This window comes from Centruroides sculpturatus, unplaced genomic scaffold (assembly GCF_000671375.1).
Source record: "Centruroides sculpturatus isolate CEXI.00-Female unplaced genomic scaffold, Cexi_2.0 scaffold786, whole genome shotgun sequence".
Lineage (NCBI taxonomy): Eukaryota > Metazoa > Arthropoda > Arachnida > Scorpiones > Buthidae > Centruroides > Centruroides sculpturatus.
In genome coordinates this window covers 207,812-226,036 of record NW_019384997.1, presented here as the reverse complement: position 1 = coordinate 226,036, position 18,225 = coordinate 207,812, and the positions used below count along the sequence as shown (strand labels likewise).

Sequence of the window (18,225 nt, the reverse complement as noted above, 5' to 3'; positions counted from 1 at the left end):
TATATTCAGTTTATTATTAGATTAAAAGTAATGATTCTTTTGTAAATTGCATCTAGGCAATACCATTACATGTAAATATTTTTTAGGATAAAAATTTGTATATATATATATATATACAATTATCATAGTTAACAACTTGTATTGAACTAATAAAAAATTGAATAGAAAATAGTGCACAATAACTTTTAAGTTTTTTTATTTGTTTTAAAATATGTTTTATATTTACATATTTATTCACTTTATTTTTTTGTTATATTTTACAGGAAGTAATATGTGTAAAAATTCAAGCTTTACTCCATGTAGTCATATGTGTATTCCATATCCACATAATAACAGAATATGTGTTTGTCCTGATGGAGCAAATGTACAAAAATTGAAAGATGGAAGTGAAAAATGCTTATGTCCTGGAAATTATTTAATGCAACCTGATGGTTTTTGCCTTCCAGGTAAATTGAAAATGAATTTTTTGGTTTAGTGAATTTAAATAATTTGATTTTCATGCATATATTTTTAAAGTCAAATAATCCTTTCTGTTATGTTCTTTTATGCTTGTTCATTTTACATTAAATAACAATACATAGTTTTAAAATTTGATTGTTGATTTTCAAAATAAATATTAATTATCACTGAATATTTTTTGAATACTTTGATAAATTTTAACAATACATTTAAATATGAAAAATATACATTTTTTTTTTTTCTTAAAATATGAATGAATATCAAAAACATTGACAAGAAAACAGAATTATTGAAGAAAAACGGAAGAAGATGCAAACATTTTGAGCAGTGAATAAAATTATAAAAACATTTATCTTTTGTGAAAGAAAAACTGTCCTTATGTAAAATGGAAAATTTTATGTCTCAAATTGGATGAAGCTCAACTGTTTAAGGATGAAAATTATATTAATTTTCTTCAACAGGTTTATTACCATCAAATTAAGTAGTGAACTTACAATTCTGCAAGTTTTAATAAAATAATAATGAAGGATTCAAAATATAGAAGAGAAGAGAGAGAAAAATTAATGAATTAAATTTATGATGTATAATTTGGCTTTTTTAACCAGTGCATATAAACAGTTTTTGTTTGTCACTTTTTAAATGAAAAATACCAAAGTTTATGCATATTCATACTTATAAGATCCTTTTCATGTGATTTTTTTTTTCTTTTTTCTAATATAAAAAATACATTTAAAAAAATTATTTTTAATCAATTGAAATTATTTATATTGATTCATAAAAATATTTATTTAACATTTGTTAAACTATTTAATAGTCATATCTTACATTATTTTTATTTTGAATTAATATAGTTGTATACAATTGCTGTTTTTTCATTATTACAGATGTAAATCTTTTTAAAATTTTTTAACATTTGTATCCTATATATTTTCTTTTTATTTAGATTTTTTCCAGACTTCTGTGAGACTTAAGAACAAGTTGTTTTTAATAATCAAGAAATATTAATTTTTTAAAATAAACTGAAAGTACTGGAGTTTAATTTTTACAAAATAAAATTTTCATATGTAATTCATGAGCAACAGAAGCCAATAAATAAAATGAAATAAAAATTTTTAATTGAACAAAAAGTAAAATGTTTTAGTTAAAAGATACTAAGGTCTTGATGATTAAATGATTTAGAAGAATGATTTTTTTATTACTTTTTACATAATTTTATTATGTTCTATTGGATTTTAAAATCTTTAAGTGATTCTGTTCAAATTATCTTCAAAACAAACTGTTATATAAAAATAAGAATAGAATTGGTCAAAAATAAATAAGTTTCAATACAGACCAGATTATGTAATATAAAACAACATATGAATATTGTTACTAGTTACAATAAAGTAGTTTTAGATAGTTTTCAATAAAGACATAATCATATACAATTGATTCAAGACTTGGTAAATGATTTATGCTATGAATGTGATTTATGCTATGCTTTTGAGATATAAAAAATGGCAAAATGTTTTGTAATACATATTTTTTTCATATAACGTATAATTTTTTCTAAGAATAAAGAGCTCTAACTTTTTCAATTTCATTCTTTTATATGCAATATCTTTGAAGAAAAAACTTAGAAATAAACAATTCTGAATTGCCATAATACACACATTGATCAGCAGTTCATTCCATTTCATTGTAATGTATCATCAACATCAAATAATCAAACTGCTATTTATTATTTTTACCAACTGTACTTGTACTTGATAAAAATGTACAATGGAGTGTATTTGTACCCCAAAGCAAATGGTAACTTATAATTACCATCTGCTATCTTGTAATCAAAAATGTTATGTACTTGTGCAGAATTTTACATCTCTCTATTTTACTGTATTTTCACAAAAAGTAATCCCTATTTATGATGATTATTTCAAGCATAATTTGAATGAAGTAAGTTCAAATTAAATATAATTTTTAAATAATCTCAAATATATTTCTCAACTATCAGCATTTTATAATGGAAAATTCCTTGATTAAAATGAGTGTTTGTCTGGTTATGATTAAAGGATATAGCATTGTTTTGTAAATTAATAATGATAGTTACTTCCATCAACAACAATACCATTACTCCAAAAATGGTAAGAATTGACAAAATAATAATAATACTGATTAATTCCCATTAAAATATTTTCAAAAACATGAGCAACATAAGCCAATAAATCAAGTATGTCTTTGAATCATTTTAAATACACTTGTGTGACACTACAAAATGTTTTTATTTCAATATAGTATGCATCAACTATAGATATATTCAGTTTATTATTAGATTAAAAGTAATGATTCTTTTGTAAATTGCATCTAGGCAATACCATTACATGTAAATATTTTTTAGGATAAAAATTTGTATATATATATATATATACAATTATCATAGTTAACAACTTGTATTGAACTAATAAAAAATTGAATAGAAAATAGTGCACAATAACTTTTAAGTTTTTTTATTTGTTTTAAAATATGTTTTATATTTACATATTTATTCACTTTATTTTTTTGTTATATTTTACAGGAAGTAATATGTGTAAAAATTCAAGCTTTACTCCATGTAGTCATATGTGTATTCCATATCCACATAATAACAGAATATGTGTTTGTCCTGATGGAGCAAATGTACAAAAATTGAAAGATGGAAGTGAAAAATGCTTATGTCCTGGAAATTATTTAATGCAACCTGATGGTTTTTGCCTTCCAGGTAAATTGAAAATGAATTTTTTGGTTTAGTGAATTTAAATAATTTGATTTTCATGCATATATTTTTAAAGTCAAATAATCCTTTCTGTTATGTTCTTTTATGCTTGTTCATTTTACATTAAATAACAATACATAGTTTTAAAATTTGATTGTTGATTTTCAAAATAAATATTAATTATCACTGAATATTTTTTGAATACTTTGATAAATTTTAACAATACATTTAAATATGAAAAATATACATTTTTTTTTTTTCTTAAAATATGAATGAATATCAAAAACATTGACAAGAAAACAGAATTATTGAAGAAAAACGGAAGAAGATGCAAACATTTTGAGCAGTGAATAAAATTATAAAAACATTTATCTTTTGTGAAAGAAAAACTGTCCTTATGTAAAATGGAAAATTTTATGTCTCAAATTGGATGAAGCTCAACTGTTTAAGGATGAAAATTATATTAATTTTCTTCAACAGGTTTATTACCATCAAATTAAGTAGTGAACTTACAATTCTGCAAGTTTTAATAAAATAATAATGAAGGATTCAAAATATAGAAGAGAAGAGAGAGAAAAATTAATGAATTAAATTTATGATGTATAATTTGGCTTTTTTAACCAGTGCATATAAACAGTTTTTGTTTGTCACTTTTTAAATGAAAAATACCAAAGTTTATGCATATTCATACTTATAAGATCCTTTTCATGTGATTTTTTTTTTCTTTTTTCTAATATAAAAAATACATTTAAAAAAATTATTTTTAATCAATTGAAATTATTTATATTGATTCATAAAAATATTTATTTAACATTTGTTAAACTATTTAATAGTCATATCTTACATTATTTTTATTTTGAATTAATATAGTTGTATACAATTGCTGTTTTTTCATTATTACAGATGTAAATCTTTTTAAAATTTTTTAACATTTGTATCCTATATATTTTCTTTTTATTTAGATTTTTTCCAGACTTCTGTGAGACTTAAGAACAAGTTGTTTTTAATAATCAAGAAATATTAATTTTTTAAAATAAACTGAAAGTACTGGAGTTTAATTTTTACAAAATAAAATTTTCATATGTAATTCATGAGCAACAGAAGCCAATAAATAAAATGAAATAAAAATTTTTAATTGAACAAAAAGTAAAATGTTTTAGTTAAAAGATACTAAGGTCTTGATGATTAAATGATTTAGAAGAATGATTTTTTTATTACTTTTTACATAATTTTATTATGTTCTATTGGATTTTAAAATCTTTAAGTGATTCTGTTCAAATTATCTTCAAAACAAACTGTTATATAAAAATAAGAATAGAATTGGTCAAAAATAAATAAGTTTCAATACAGACCAGATTATGTAATATAAAACAACATATGAATATTGTTACTAGTTACAATAAAGTAGTTTTAGATAGTTTTCAATAAAGACATAATCATATACAATTGATTCAAGACTTGGTAAATGATTTATGCTATGAATGTGATTTATGCTATGCTTTTGAGATATAAAAAATGGCAAAATGTTTTGTAATACATATTTTTTTCATATAACGTATAATTTTTTCTAAGAATAAAGAGCTCTAACTTTTTCAATTTCATTCTTTTATATGCAATATCTTTGAAGAAAAAACTTAGAAATAAACAATTCTGAATAAATATTATTAATTTTTTAATTCAAGTAATTGGCTTTTATTCAGAATTCGTTTAATCAAGGCTTTATTTTGATTTTTGTGTATAATAGTGCTTTTTTATTTCTTCTAAAAGATTGGAAACATTTAAATTTGCAAAATAACATTTAGATGACAAAACAAAAATATTCTTGAGATATTTATATACTATTATCTTCTCTTTTATATTTATAAATATTTAAATTTTTTAGAAAATGTTAAAATATCTTTTATGATGAAATGTTTGGAAGCAGAAAGTTTTCAATGGATACTATTTCTTTTTTTAATATAAAATAATTTTGAATTTATTTTAAAGTTGGTTTCTTCAGATATCTAATTTAGTTTATTCACAATTTAGAATTTTCACATTTGAATAAATGATCACATTCATTTACTGATTCTTCACTTTTCACTTGAAAATAAAAAAGCTACTTATTATCAAAAAACAAATTAAATATAAACATATAAAATTCAAAGTAATATATTTAATATCAATTTCTTGAATTATTATATTAAAAACTAAAATAGTAAAGTTACATTGATCTGATTTATCTACTTACTCATTCACTTGCTCAATGACTTAAAATGTTTCCTTACAGGGAAATGAAAATAGTAAGTAGAGAATTTATATTTATTTATTATTTTATATGACATTTGCAAATATCATAGCAAAGAGAGAATTTTCTATGGAAGAATGGTATAATTTCAAAGAAACTTTAATAGTATGAAAGACTTCTCTTGCCTGGATATCTGCAACAATACAGTCAGACGTGGAAGCATAATGTAACAGATGGTAACATCCTGCAACAGATTTTTTCACAGATGTTACAAGTGTTACTCCAGATCCCTCGTGTACATAGATGACCAATGCTGAAATCCCATCCGGTCTCAGAAATACTTGACAGCCAACATATTTGGACAGGTCAAAGAAGTGTGGAAACATGATGGAAATATTCCTGAGAAATCCCAATTGTGTACAGCTAAGCATTATTTTGCTTATCTTAAAAATGGCTGTTTCAGCCTTGCTACAAAAGACAACAAATGAGGATGAAGAATTTACTGAATGTGAACAATGCAGTTGATCTTCCTCTCACACTACTTCTAGACTGACTGTCATGTGAGATGGCTCTCCAAACCAGCATACCAATAGTGATAGTATGATACTCAACAATAAAGGTGAGGGCAAAGTACTTACCAATGGTTTTCACTCTCTAATACAATGGCCATCCATTCCCAAACAAAATTAAGATTTGTTGCTAAAGATGTAACATTGCCAATCCATAGCATTTATAATTTTCTATCACAGCATTACTGCAAAGAAAGTCAACGTTAGGGTGCTAATGGCAAAACATATAGCAATTGCTGTGCATACAAATTTGTCTCTTTTAGTCACCTGCCAATTATACAGAAAGAGATAGGACAAGTACAAGTAGCAAGGCTTCTACCTGTCTCTGGATGGTGGACAAAGTTGCTGTTGAAACTATTCATGATCAGATGGAGGTCTGTCTGGAGCATTCACAGCCTAGCTATCATGTATGTATGTTCCATAACTCATGACAGTCAGGTCAAAACAGACAAGATGATAGGCAATTCAGCAAATCAACCATCCTGCTTCCTTCAGCCTGATTTGGCCTTTCTCAAATGTTATCTGTTGTGTGTAATGTCTTTAACTTCATCATACAGGCATGTCTATCATTTGAAGACCTCCAAAGAACAGGTAAACTGAAAATTCTGAACACAGTGAGTCTCTGCCAAGTGTTTTTATAAGATATTGGTGTAGTGATTTTAAGAATTTTGGTGGTAATATGTAGTATACAATTGGACCACAGATGTAATTATTTATATACTTGTCTGAGACATAGCTGTATGCTGAATTTTGAAGTAATCAGACAATTCTATCTGGATGTATAACTTTTTGTTTGTGTATTATTAACCACATGTCTTGTAATCTCTTCCAGAAATGATAGGAAGAAACTGAAAATGTATTTACCTCACAGCCAAAATAAATAAATAATTTAAAAGGAAAAAAAAAGATTTTGTATTTATATGTAAAAGGCTTCTTCTCCCCCCCAATTTTTAGACATGAGTTTTTTTAAGGAAACATTTTACATATAAGAAACAGTAAAGATTAAAAATAAAAACAATTAATAATAATTAAATTTTACTTAACTGCAATTAATAACATTTTTTATTTTAGTGCATTCAACTTGTTCTTCTGAACAATTTTTGTGTTCAAATGAACTTTGCATTCCTAATTTGTGGAAATGTGATGGAGATAATGATTGTGGTGACTTAAGTGATGAAGTTAATTGTGGTGAGTATATATTAAATATTATCTGAAAACAACCTCATAAATAATTAATAAAAAATAAAAAAATTAGAAGTTTGAGATTTTTTGTTTTTTAATAGTTTTCAGTTGAAGCAAAACTTCTGAGCATTGATGATACCTTAATTTTAGAATAAGTATTTCAGATTTTTTTTATGATATAAAAATTAGCAAACAGAATTTGAGTTGTAGGTTTATATTTAAACTGAAAATTATAAAAATTAATCAAAAAATATGAATATATATATATATTCATATTATTAATATATATTTTAATATGAAATATTTTAAAATGTTCTGACAATTGGTTACAGCAGCAGCTCTCAAAGGAAAAATAATCACAAAATAATGTCTGTTGTTATTACATAGTAATTATATAAATTATTATACAGAATTAAAATTAATTTTTCAATCAAAACCATCATTAATCAAAACCGTACACAAAATAAGAATGATTCTATTAAGGTGATTGCATACACAAGCCATTATTAACCAGCACTGTTAAATAATGTAGTGCCATCCCCCTGTCTATAATGTTTTTCTAAATAAATATTTCCTTCATAAACCTGATCACAAAATTATATATAAAAAATGAACCAGTGACACTGATCTCAGCACTATCTATTGTTTAAATTTTAAATAATTTAAAAAAAATTAACTTTATATTTTAAAAAACCATATTTTTCTTGTTTATGTTTAAAATTGAAAAGTTTTTATTGTATTAAAAGGATTTCTAGTTTTAATTAAATTTGTTATCTAATACTTTCCAGTTTAGCTGCACATTTCCATTTAAAGTCTATTTCCTGTATAATCTTTTATATCATGTAAAATGATAAAATAGTTTTTTCAAAGCATGAATTGAATGATCCTACTTAACTAGCAAAAAAAATGGACAATCCTTGTATTTATTGACACCAGAAGAATTGATAAATGTTTTAAATTCATCAAATCATTTGTTGACACTCCCTAAGGCTTCGACTCCACTAGTGTAAAAACGGGCATAAAACCCCTCATCGTAAAAGCTTTTAATCATGTGATCATGATATTTTACACCTGAGCAGGTTGTAAAACCAGCATAAAAGTGAGTTGAGCATTGTTCAACTTTCAACATGAATATGGCCGTAAGACGGTACCCTCCACCAATCAAAAGTCAGTGAAATCTAGGTCATTGTGACATGGTGTGAAAATGGCGGAAAACGAGCTTTTGTGTATGTTCTCTCATGGCTACTCTAGAATAGGTTTGGAAAGATTTATTGAAAACATCCGAAAGTATTCATGTATCTATGACGAGGTAACCCAATTATAATAATGGGGGCTAAAACACACTATATAGATGTCCAAAGGAAAATCCTTCAATTTACAGGAGTAGGCCTATATAATAAAAAAGCTAAGCTTATAAGTGCTGTATAATATCTTAATAATACAATAATAAATGTTAATATATGAAAGTAAAGATATTATTTTTACTACATTTGTAATTATAGTACAGAAAAAATTTGTAGAATATAATCATTGCCTTTATATTGATATATCATGTATACAACCGTCATCCGTTTCCACCAATTCACATGCGAAGAAGTATTTACTTTCGACATTTGGGGCAGCACTGTCGCCGTAAAAATTTTGCTAGCCAGTCCTCCACCACAATCCAGATGCAAATGCAAATAGGTCACATGATTAAAAGTTTTTACGGTGACGTTGGTTTTTACACTAGTGGAGTTTTGGCCTAAGTTTTCTATTTATAATTGTTTTCTAATTTTACAGTTAAATTTATAATTACAATTACAAATTGTATGTAAGACTTACATTAAAAAATTAAACACAGACATTATGTAGATAACGTGATGAAATTGTCTTTCTTTTCTCTGTAAACCTTACAAGTATGTTTGAGAATTTCAATATAGCACTTCTAACATTCAATGGTGATGACTTTAGATGTAAGAAATGCTGTATTGAAATTCTTAAACTTACTTGTAAGGTTTACAGAGAAAAGAAAGAAAACACCGACATATTAAATTATAATACAGAGTATTGTAAGATGAGCATCCCATTTTATTGCACAGGGGAATGATAAACAACCAAGTGAGAGAATATTAAGTTGTAATTTGACAACCAGATGACTAAGGCAGTTAATGTGCTCACAGGACTGATGAGAGTCCAAAATGAAAAATAAATAAATAAATAAAGTTATAGTTTGATTTTCATATTTCAATATGGTGGTATGATATGATGTGGTTATGGTTCATGTTTGGTGTCATTTTAAATTTTTTGTTTTTATGTTCAATAATTGGTATTATAACAATAAGAATACAAAAAAAAACATTTTCACATACTTATATATGAAAATAGAACAAAAGCTTTTTATTTAAAAAAAACTTGGAAGTTCAATGGTCACAAATGTTAGTTTTTAAAAAAAAAATAAAAATGAATTGATAATTAATGGTGGTGTGTAGTTAAATTTAGATAAATTTCAAATATTTTAACTTGCTTTAATTATAATTATAAATCATATATATTTTGAAGAATGTTATATTCCAGGGGTGGGCAAGCAAGAGTTCAGTGGGAGCCGAAATGTAGGTTTTGCAAAATACATGGGAGCCACAGTTCTGTACTTTTTTATTCTGTACTGCGATATTATTATATAATATAAATATAATATAAAACAAATATTGAATTTTTTAATAAACATATTTTCACAAAATTGTGGAAATAAAATTGTAAAAATAATAATAATAAGCAGAAATTAACACTTTCAGCAAGAGCTGCATGTAACTCAAAAAGAGCCGCATTTGCCTATGTCTGTTATATTCTGTCAAAAATTTTTGAAGATAGTATAATAATATGCTACTTGTAAACTTGATATTTTTATCATATTATAAACATTATAAAATTAATAATTCTTATTATAATTATCATTATTTGAATTTTTAGCCTTACCAAGCTGTAGTAGTAATCAATTCAAATGTAAAAATAATCATTGCATTCCGTCAAGTTGGGTTTGTGATTTTGAAAACGATTGTGGTGATGGTTCTGATGAATCACATGAAGCACATTGCAGTGAGTATAAATCATAATATTTGAATTTTGACTAATTATACTTGTAGCCTTTACCGAATTATATTTGTTTACAGATTATCCTTCATGTAAAACTGGCCAGTTTCGTTGTAAAAATGGAAAGTGTATAAATGAAAAGTTTCGTTGTGATTTTGATGTTGACTGTTTTGATGGATCCGATGAAGAAAACTGTACTTGTAAGTAATGCTTTATTTTATTATAATTACAAATGCTACAATTTGATCAAAGGAAATTCAAATAATACAAATTTCAGCTAGTGCAAGTTTTAGTTAAATTCTTATATAAACTAAAACAAAAAATTTAGTAAAACTTTATGAAAATTAGTAACTTTTTAAAATGTATCCTTTTTTATGTATTTCTCTAAGAAGAGATAAATATTAACCCTCCTGCCACAAGGTGATGTTGTATCCGACACGTCTTGTTTGTTTTCATTTGTGCAAGAAACAGCGCTAGTGTTGGGGGGTTGTGACCATAAATTACCCTATCGGGCAGTAGTTCTCAAGACAGTGGCGTGGAAAAATAAGTCATTGACCTTCAATTTTTTTCATAATTTAGGTACTATTAGAGCGCACTCTGCTCTGGTGTCGTATACGACACCCCCTTGTGATGTATGTTATCTTTTTTCATCATGTAGGAAAAGCCTAAAGAGCTATTTTTTGATTATCTACCATTGTTTGGCAGATTACTATAGCAGAATATCAACAGTTTACTACGGACAAAGAAATTTGTCAAGAATTGTTACGATAAATCCCAATGGTCGTAATAAAAATTTTAAAAAATTTCTGTATGATGATCTGAAGATTCTTGTTTTTTTCTGTCCGAAGAAAAGTAAAACTGTAGTCCTCATATTATCCAAGCATTACACTGGCGAAATTGCCCAAATCACCCAAAAACCTGCCATAGTTGAATTTTATATTGTGACTAAAGGGATATTTTTGATAATTTATGTCATGCAAAATCTGTCAAAAGAATGACAAATTTCTGGCCTATGCGATACTTCTATGGCATTTTAGATACAGCAGCAGTAAATTCCTGTGCAATCTACAAGCTAAATATGTCACAAGAACATAGAAGCAACAACTGTTGGACTGAGTTTTTAAAGAAACTTTCTTTTTCATGGGTTACATACACCACACATAGAAAAAGGATGACATGTCCCCACATTAGTAAAACATTGATAGAAGAAATGTGCAACATCCTAGGAATAGAAATGCCCAAAGATGCACCATCACTAAATCCATCCACATCGACAAGGCCAGGAAAATGTTCTTTTTGTACACAGAAAAAGTACCAAGTGTAAGAAAAGTGTTTGTGGTGAACAAAAGAAAGTGATTTGTCTGTCATGCATATGACTAAATAAATAAAAATAACAGCATTAGTTCTTAAAAAATAAAAAGTTTCTTCCTAATTAAACACAATTTTGTATGTTTTGTAAACATACATATTTTCTTTTCATGTATATTTATTATTTAAACCAATCTAACCTAATTTATATAAGGAAAAAACAGTTATTTAGCTAAGTGTCGTATACGACACCCCCTTGTGATATGTGTCCTGATATGCCACCTTATGGCAGGAGGGTTAATAAAATTAGTACTTATCTGTTCATTATCTCTTTCTATATAAATAAAAAAAAATATTCAAATCAAAATGTTTAGTGAAGCCCTATTTTGTTGGAAAATTAAATTAAAATCCAATGAGACCTCAGTACTTTTAAGCCTTTCAGCTCATCTTTCAGGTGTTCACTTAGCAAAGAATAATCAAAAATTAAAATGAATTTAAAAGTTTTAAATCCATTTTAATTTTTACTAAAACTTTTTATGAACTTCAAACTTATGAGTAGACAAATTGCAAAACTAACGCTATCTTTAAAATTGCAGAATTTAAGAATTCCTTGTAGCTGTTACAGCAAGTCAATAACTAGCATGGATAGTTCATGGAAATTGCCATGTCTACTTCAACAAATAAATGTTTCATTTGATTCTCTCTCTCTCTCTCTCACACCTTATAAAATAATAATTTTATAAAATGTTGCAAAACATTTATGTAATAATTATTATTTAATATAGTATATTATTTAACAATTTCTAATCAATTAAAATAAAATTCTAAAATCTAATATTAAAGAAAATTAAATTCCTAAACTATTAAATACGATTTATAATTTCATTTAATAGTTATAAAATTTGACATCCTTGTTTGCTCTGATAAAATCTAAAATTTAAAAATGTTGAAAAGAAATTTTCTTTTAAGTAATAATTTGATATCCAATACAAATTATAGATGTTATTGTTAACTTAAAATTAGTAGTTAGAAATAGTTGTCAAGTATAATTTACAAATGTCTAATGTTTGCAAATATTAATTACAAATAATAATTTTTAGCACCATCTTCAGTCTGTCATCATAACGAATTTAGTTGCAATAGTTCAAAGCAGTGCATACCTAAAACTTGGAAATGTGATGGAGAAAAAGATTGCCAAGATGGAAGTGATGAAAATAACTGTGATATTAAAACATGTGAAGACTGGCAGTATAAATGCAAAAGTGGCCACTGTATATTTAGTACTTGGTATTGTGATGGTGACAAAGATTGTGAAGACAATAGTGATGAAGAAAACTGTAGTAAGTTTTAATATTATTTTAAATGTTTATAATTTGATTTATAGAAAAACTCTGAGTTATGATTAGTAAACAATTCAAAGTTTATTTTGAAAATATGTTTATTACNTTTATAAATGTAGTAAGTAACTAGTATGGTTATATCTAAAATTAAATAATTAACCTTTCAACAGTGGACTAGTATGGTTCTACCCCCAGTAGTGGAGAATAAACGTGGGAAATTTTTAAAGTATTTTTCCACGCGTTTTTTCTCATTACTGTTTCAGAAAAAGATTTTGTAAACAGTTATGTCTAGTAAAGAAAAGTCTTTTTTTATTGTTACATAATTCATTTTTTAGGTGAATTTTTATTTCACTGCAGTTTTTGGCAATATCCCCAAAAGAATTTAACAGATATATCCGTCCTTCATCACTGCCACACGGTCGCCCTGGACGGATATATCCATCCTTCACTGCTGAGTGGTTAATAGCACTGGAAGCAAAGATCGGTTTCTCTTCAGACCAATTTTTTCTTCCAGAATATTCTAAATTAAAATTAAAAGTTACTTTATTTCTAATTATTAAATTTATCAAGAGATAGCAGTTTAACTGCCTACCTCTGGCCAAATTGCTAAGTTTCTGATTATTAAGTAGTCGTAATTTAGCTCAATAAAATTTCAATATATTGTTTGGAAAATCTTAGAATTTCCTATGAAATAAAAGAAATACAGGATACCACATTTCTTATTAGAAATAATAAAAGTTGAATATATGTTATTTACACTCTAAATCGTATGAATTATAAATGTATTGTATTGTATAATAATTTAAACTTTTAAATTATATATGAAATAATTTTTTTCTTTTAAATATGATTTTATAAAAAGGATGCATGAGCTTCAAATAGTTAATATTAAGAAAATGAACCTTAATTCAAAAGTTAATTATTATTATTTTTTTAATATTTTCAATATGTTTCAATTTGTCAAAAAAAATTTTTTCTAACTCATCTCAAACAAAATTGCTTTAATTGAAGAAAAATTAATAAAAAATGTAAGCTTTTGAACAATGATCATTGTCAGGAACAACAAAATAAAATGATTATTAAGATTTGCAGACATACCAATCAATGCATTATTATAATAAAATGTTTGTTATTTATAATTTCATAATCATTTTCTGATCATATGCTTAGTAATTTAATTTTAATTTAAAATAGTTCAGTGAACAGCGTATTCAGTTATTATTGTTATTGTTATTACAGTAAACACTTATAAACTCAAACTTCACATAATATAAACACATTTTCAAAAAATTGTACAATAATTCAAAATTTCTTAACTATAGAAAAATTATAATGAAATTATGAATAGTGTTTTCAATATCCAGAAGTATTTGCAATAATGTGCATTATATTACTATAGTTGATAAGTTATTGTCATGAAATTTTTTGTGTTTATTTCCTCTAATTTAGCAGTATAACATACCAAAGCTCCCTAAAACTTCTGTATAGAGCTGTTCTTAATGAATTACTCTACTGTATATCAACCTTTTCATTTTCTACATCTTCATCCTGCTAATTTGGACTTCCGAAAGCTCAGAAAGCTTTATCTCCTATTACTCCAAGTTAGCAGTTTACTATATTTTGATTTTTTTTTCCTATCTTTTGTTTTTATCATTATTAGTTTATATATATTAAGAATATGATAGGCAGTCTTATACTTTCACACACATTTCATACTTTTCATTTTATTGATATATGTGGCAAAATGCATGTAAATTCATGTAATAATTCTTCCCTTCTCATGAACTATTAGTCAATAGTCACTCTCCACCTCTTCGACATCAATCACATTTATTTTTGGTGTCACAGGTTCAGTCTTGAGCAGGAATGTCTTGAATTAATGCATCTTGACAAATTTTTGATCATCATGAAAGAATGTGATCTCAATGGAGAGCATGTAAAGAACAATAGAAAAAGACACAGCATGTTATAGAACTCTTTATCAAGAAAAGAAAAAGAAGAGTACAATTCAATTATCTCTTGACAAATTTATAAAGAAAACACCAGATACTAATCAATAAAAATTAAAATATTTTGAAAACCTTTTTTGATGTTTTTTTTACATTGCTTTATTTTTGTACATTTCAACTTTTATACACATTTCAGGAACCAATTATATACAAAAGTAGAAGATCACATGTATTCGATTGACACATTTTTTTTTTAAGTATTGTTATTCTTTTCAAGTTTTGTTTCAGAACATTTCCTTTCTTAAACTTATTTTTTATTAATACATCACTGAATTTTTTATTGATTAACTGTTTGAATTATTATATGCTTTTTATTAACTTACTTCATTTGCCTTCTGTCCATTTAAAATAACTCAGTTTTCATCCACTTCTCAATTTCTGATCTAGTTGAAACTTTACATACATATGTATTCCTGATAACAATACATTTTTTTAAAGTTTGCAAACAACTTTAGCAACTAACAAAAAACTAATGAAAAATTAAAGTTTGTAAAAAATCTGATAACAGATGGCACTACACATGGGAAATCCTTGCTCCTTTTTAGACATACTGAATACTGTCTACATAAAACTTGTAACTCAAATTTTTATTCACTTTCCAATTAAGTGCTAAAACAAAAAGAATTATAATAGTTTGGTGTTATATATATAAAACAAACAGTACAAAATAAAACAATATTAAAAAAAGTTTTAATGAAATACTTTTTACTTGCATAAATGCACTAAAATGTAAAAAATAAAATTTATTCAGGTTTTAAAAAAATTCTTAGTATTATGCAACCAAAAATAAAAACAATGTGCTCATGAGAAGCCCATTAAAATTGACAAAGTGTAACAAAGAATATTTCTAAACATGAATGCTCACACTTATTTTTGGTCACATAATACAAAAAATACTGTGAAAGNGGTTAATTAATAGTGTTTTTAGTGATGACGAAGAAAACATTGTTTAATTTATATTAATATGTATCACTTTAAAAAATTTTAATGAAGATATTTATCTTAATTATGAAAATATACTAGCATGTTTTTTAATTTTTGGAACCTAACCCTCCTTTTCGTACTAGTTCTTTGTTTCTTATAACAAGGATTCGCATAACACGGCAATTTTTTGGAATGTAACTACCGTGTTATACGGGGGTTACCTGTACTTCCAAAACAGAAATATATTCTTGCATTTGCTATTAGATAAATAATTTTTCTTCTTCCAAAACCATGTTGACTATTTAGTTGAAATGTGTTTTATTTTCAATATTTTTGTTTAGATGTGCATTCTAAAAGACTTAAGCTGCTAAGAGAAATAGGCATTACTGAATTTTATTGTTAAAATAGATAATCTAAGTTTTTATTGTTAATTATAAATTTCTATTAATTTCAGAAAATGAAAAGGTTTCGACTTCAACTGGATTTCCTTTAACTACAAAGCAGCCAGAAAATTGTGGTGAAGATCGTTTCAGATGCAATTCAGGTAAATATTTGTTGTTAATTTATTTTTCAAATTTGATTATTGATATCAGTAATTATTGTAATTATTTGCATACTTTATTCACATTCTTCTTATGACTTATAAAGTATGAGTTAAAATTTTTGAATAATTATTATATTGTTTCTGATAGATTATAATTTATAGTTAATCAAACATTAATTGCTAAAGATAGATAATATATAAAAATGAAAATTTACATGCTGCATGGATGTTTAAGTGTGATGATGGTAATTGCATTCCGGGCTTGTGGAGATGTGATAAAGTAAATGATTGTGATGATAATTCTGATGAACATATGTGTGGTAGGTGATTTAGAATTATTTGACATTAATTTCAGTGTGTTTTTTATTTATAATATTAGCAGCTGTGTAGTGATGATAAGATAATCACAGTGTTAATTCTTTAAATAATTATTAAATTAATTTTTATGATTATAAATAAGATAATTTTTATCTTAAAAATATATCTAACTCACTGTAAGGGAGTCTCTGTATTATAGTAGAGCATCGATTATCCGACCCCCGATTAACTGTCACCTCGGTTAACCGACCGTGTTCTAGTCGGCAAATTCAAATGTCTGCTAGTGATGTGGCGCTACAATATTTGGCTATGTCTTGGCTACTTTTATATTATTTTTACACGTTTTAGCTGGCAACACTGGATCGACCATGAAAGGGAGCCAGTATTTAAACGAGGCTTAATTTTATAATTTTTAAGGATACAATAGCGACGATTATTATTTTTTTAAAAAAAATTTGATAGGCTTAACATGGAGGAAAATTCAGCGTGAAGTATGTTAATAGCAATATACTAATTACAGGGGTTATAATAATATACCACACTAATAATGGATTTTTTCATACTTTTCGGTTATCCGACTTTTCAATTATCCGACCAACCCCAGTCCCCAATTGAGTCGGATAATCGATGCTCTACTGTACCTGTACCTGTAAACAAAGGACTAAGATCACCATTAAAGTATTGCAAATGAAAGAACAACTCATTTTTTTTATTTCAATTAATTTCAACAACTCAGTCAGTCCATGTCATATGTATATTTTGAAAAAGAATACACATATTTTTGTTCTGAACTGTGTTCCAATTTGAATGATATTAAATAGAACAAAATTTTATGAAGTAATGGTTTGAAGATAAAGCATGAAATCTTCAAAAATTATTACAAGTAACTATTAACTTACTTTCTTAAATGAGTTAGATATATTTTTAAATTTCATTATTTGCTTAACTCTTACATAGACCAATCTATAATTTAATGCTGATTGACAGATATATTAATACAGGTAACCCCCGTATAACACGGCACTTGTATAGCACGGATTCACTCTAACACGGTTCGAGAATTGGTACCATCCCCCGTATAACACGGTACTTTTATAGCACGGATTCACTCTAACACGGTTCGAGAATTGGTACCATCCCCCGTATAACACGGTACTTTTATAGCACGGATTTACTCTGACACAGTTCGAGAATTGGGTAAAACTCTCGTACAACAGGAAATGTAATAAATTTTTACATACTTAAGTAATAATAGTTTACGAAAATTATTATTTTCGTGAACTATTAGTACTTAAGTATGTAAATTTTCTCTTCTTGCCTTCTGTCGAGACACGTGGTCCTTCTTGAAACTTGTTTCAATGTTGCCAGATCGCGACGCTTCTGCTTCTGATGTTGCCGAATGTTTTTCCCTTATTCCATACTTGCTTTATTCTTTGTTCGTGCTTAGCACCATATAAGGAAATTTATAAAGACCTTTTAACTAGAAGCAAGCAATCTAAAATTACATACATTTTGCAAAAGGTAAAGCATGGATCTGAAGATAATGCA

At 26.1% G+C, this 18,225-nt stretch overlaps 1 protein-coding gene across 1 annotated transcript in view; it reads left to right on the top strand.

The window, feature by feature from the left end:
* LOC111633139 (sortilin-related receptor-like) overlaps window positions 1-18,225 on the top strand; it is a 178,195-nt gene that overhangs the window by 94,088 nt on the left and 65,882 nt on the right. The window contains exons 19-26 of the mRNA XM_023377670.1: window positions 264-446; window positions 2,542-2,579; window positions 2,968-3,193; window positions 7,055-7,171; window positions 10,115-10,240; window positions 10,315-10,434; window positions 12,643-12,882; window positions 16,270-16,359. Of these exons, the coding sequence (XP_023233438.1) occupies window positions 264-446; window positions 2,542-2,579; window positions 2,968-3,193; window positions 7,055-7,171; window positions 10,115-10,240; window positions 10,315-10,434; window positions 12,643-12,882; window positions 16,270-16,359 (1,140 nt within the window). The remainder of the gene's footprint in view (window positions 1-263; window positions 447-2,541; window positions 2,580-2,967; window positions 3,194-7,054; window positions 7,172-10,114; window positions 10,241-10,314; window positions 10,435-12,642; window positions 12,883-16,269; window positions 16,360-18,225) is intronic.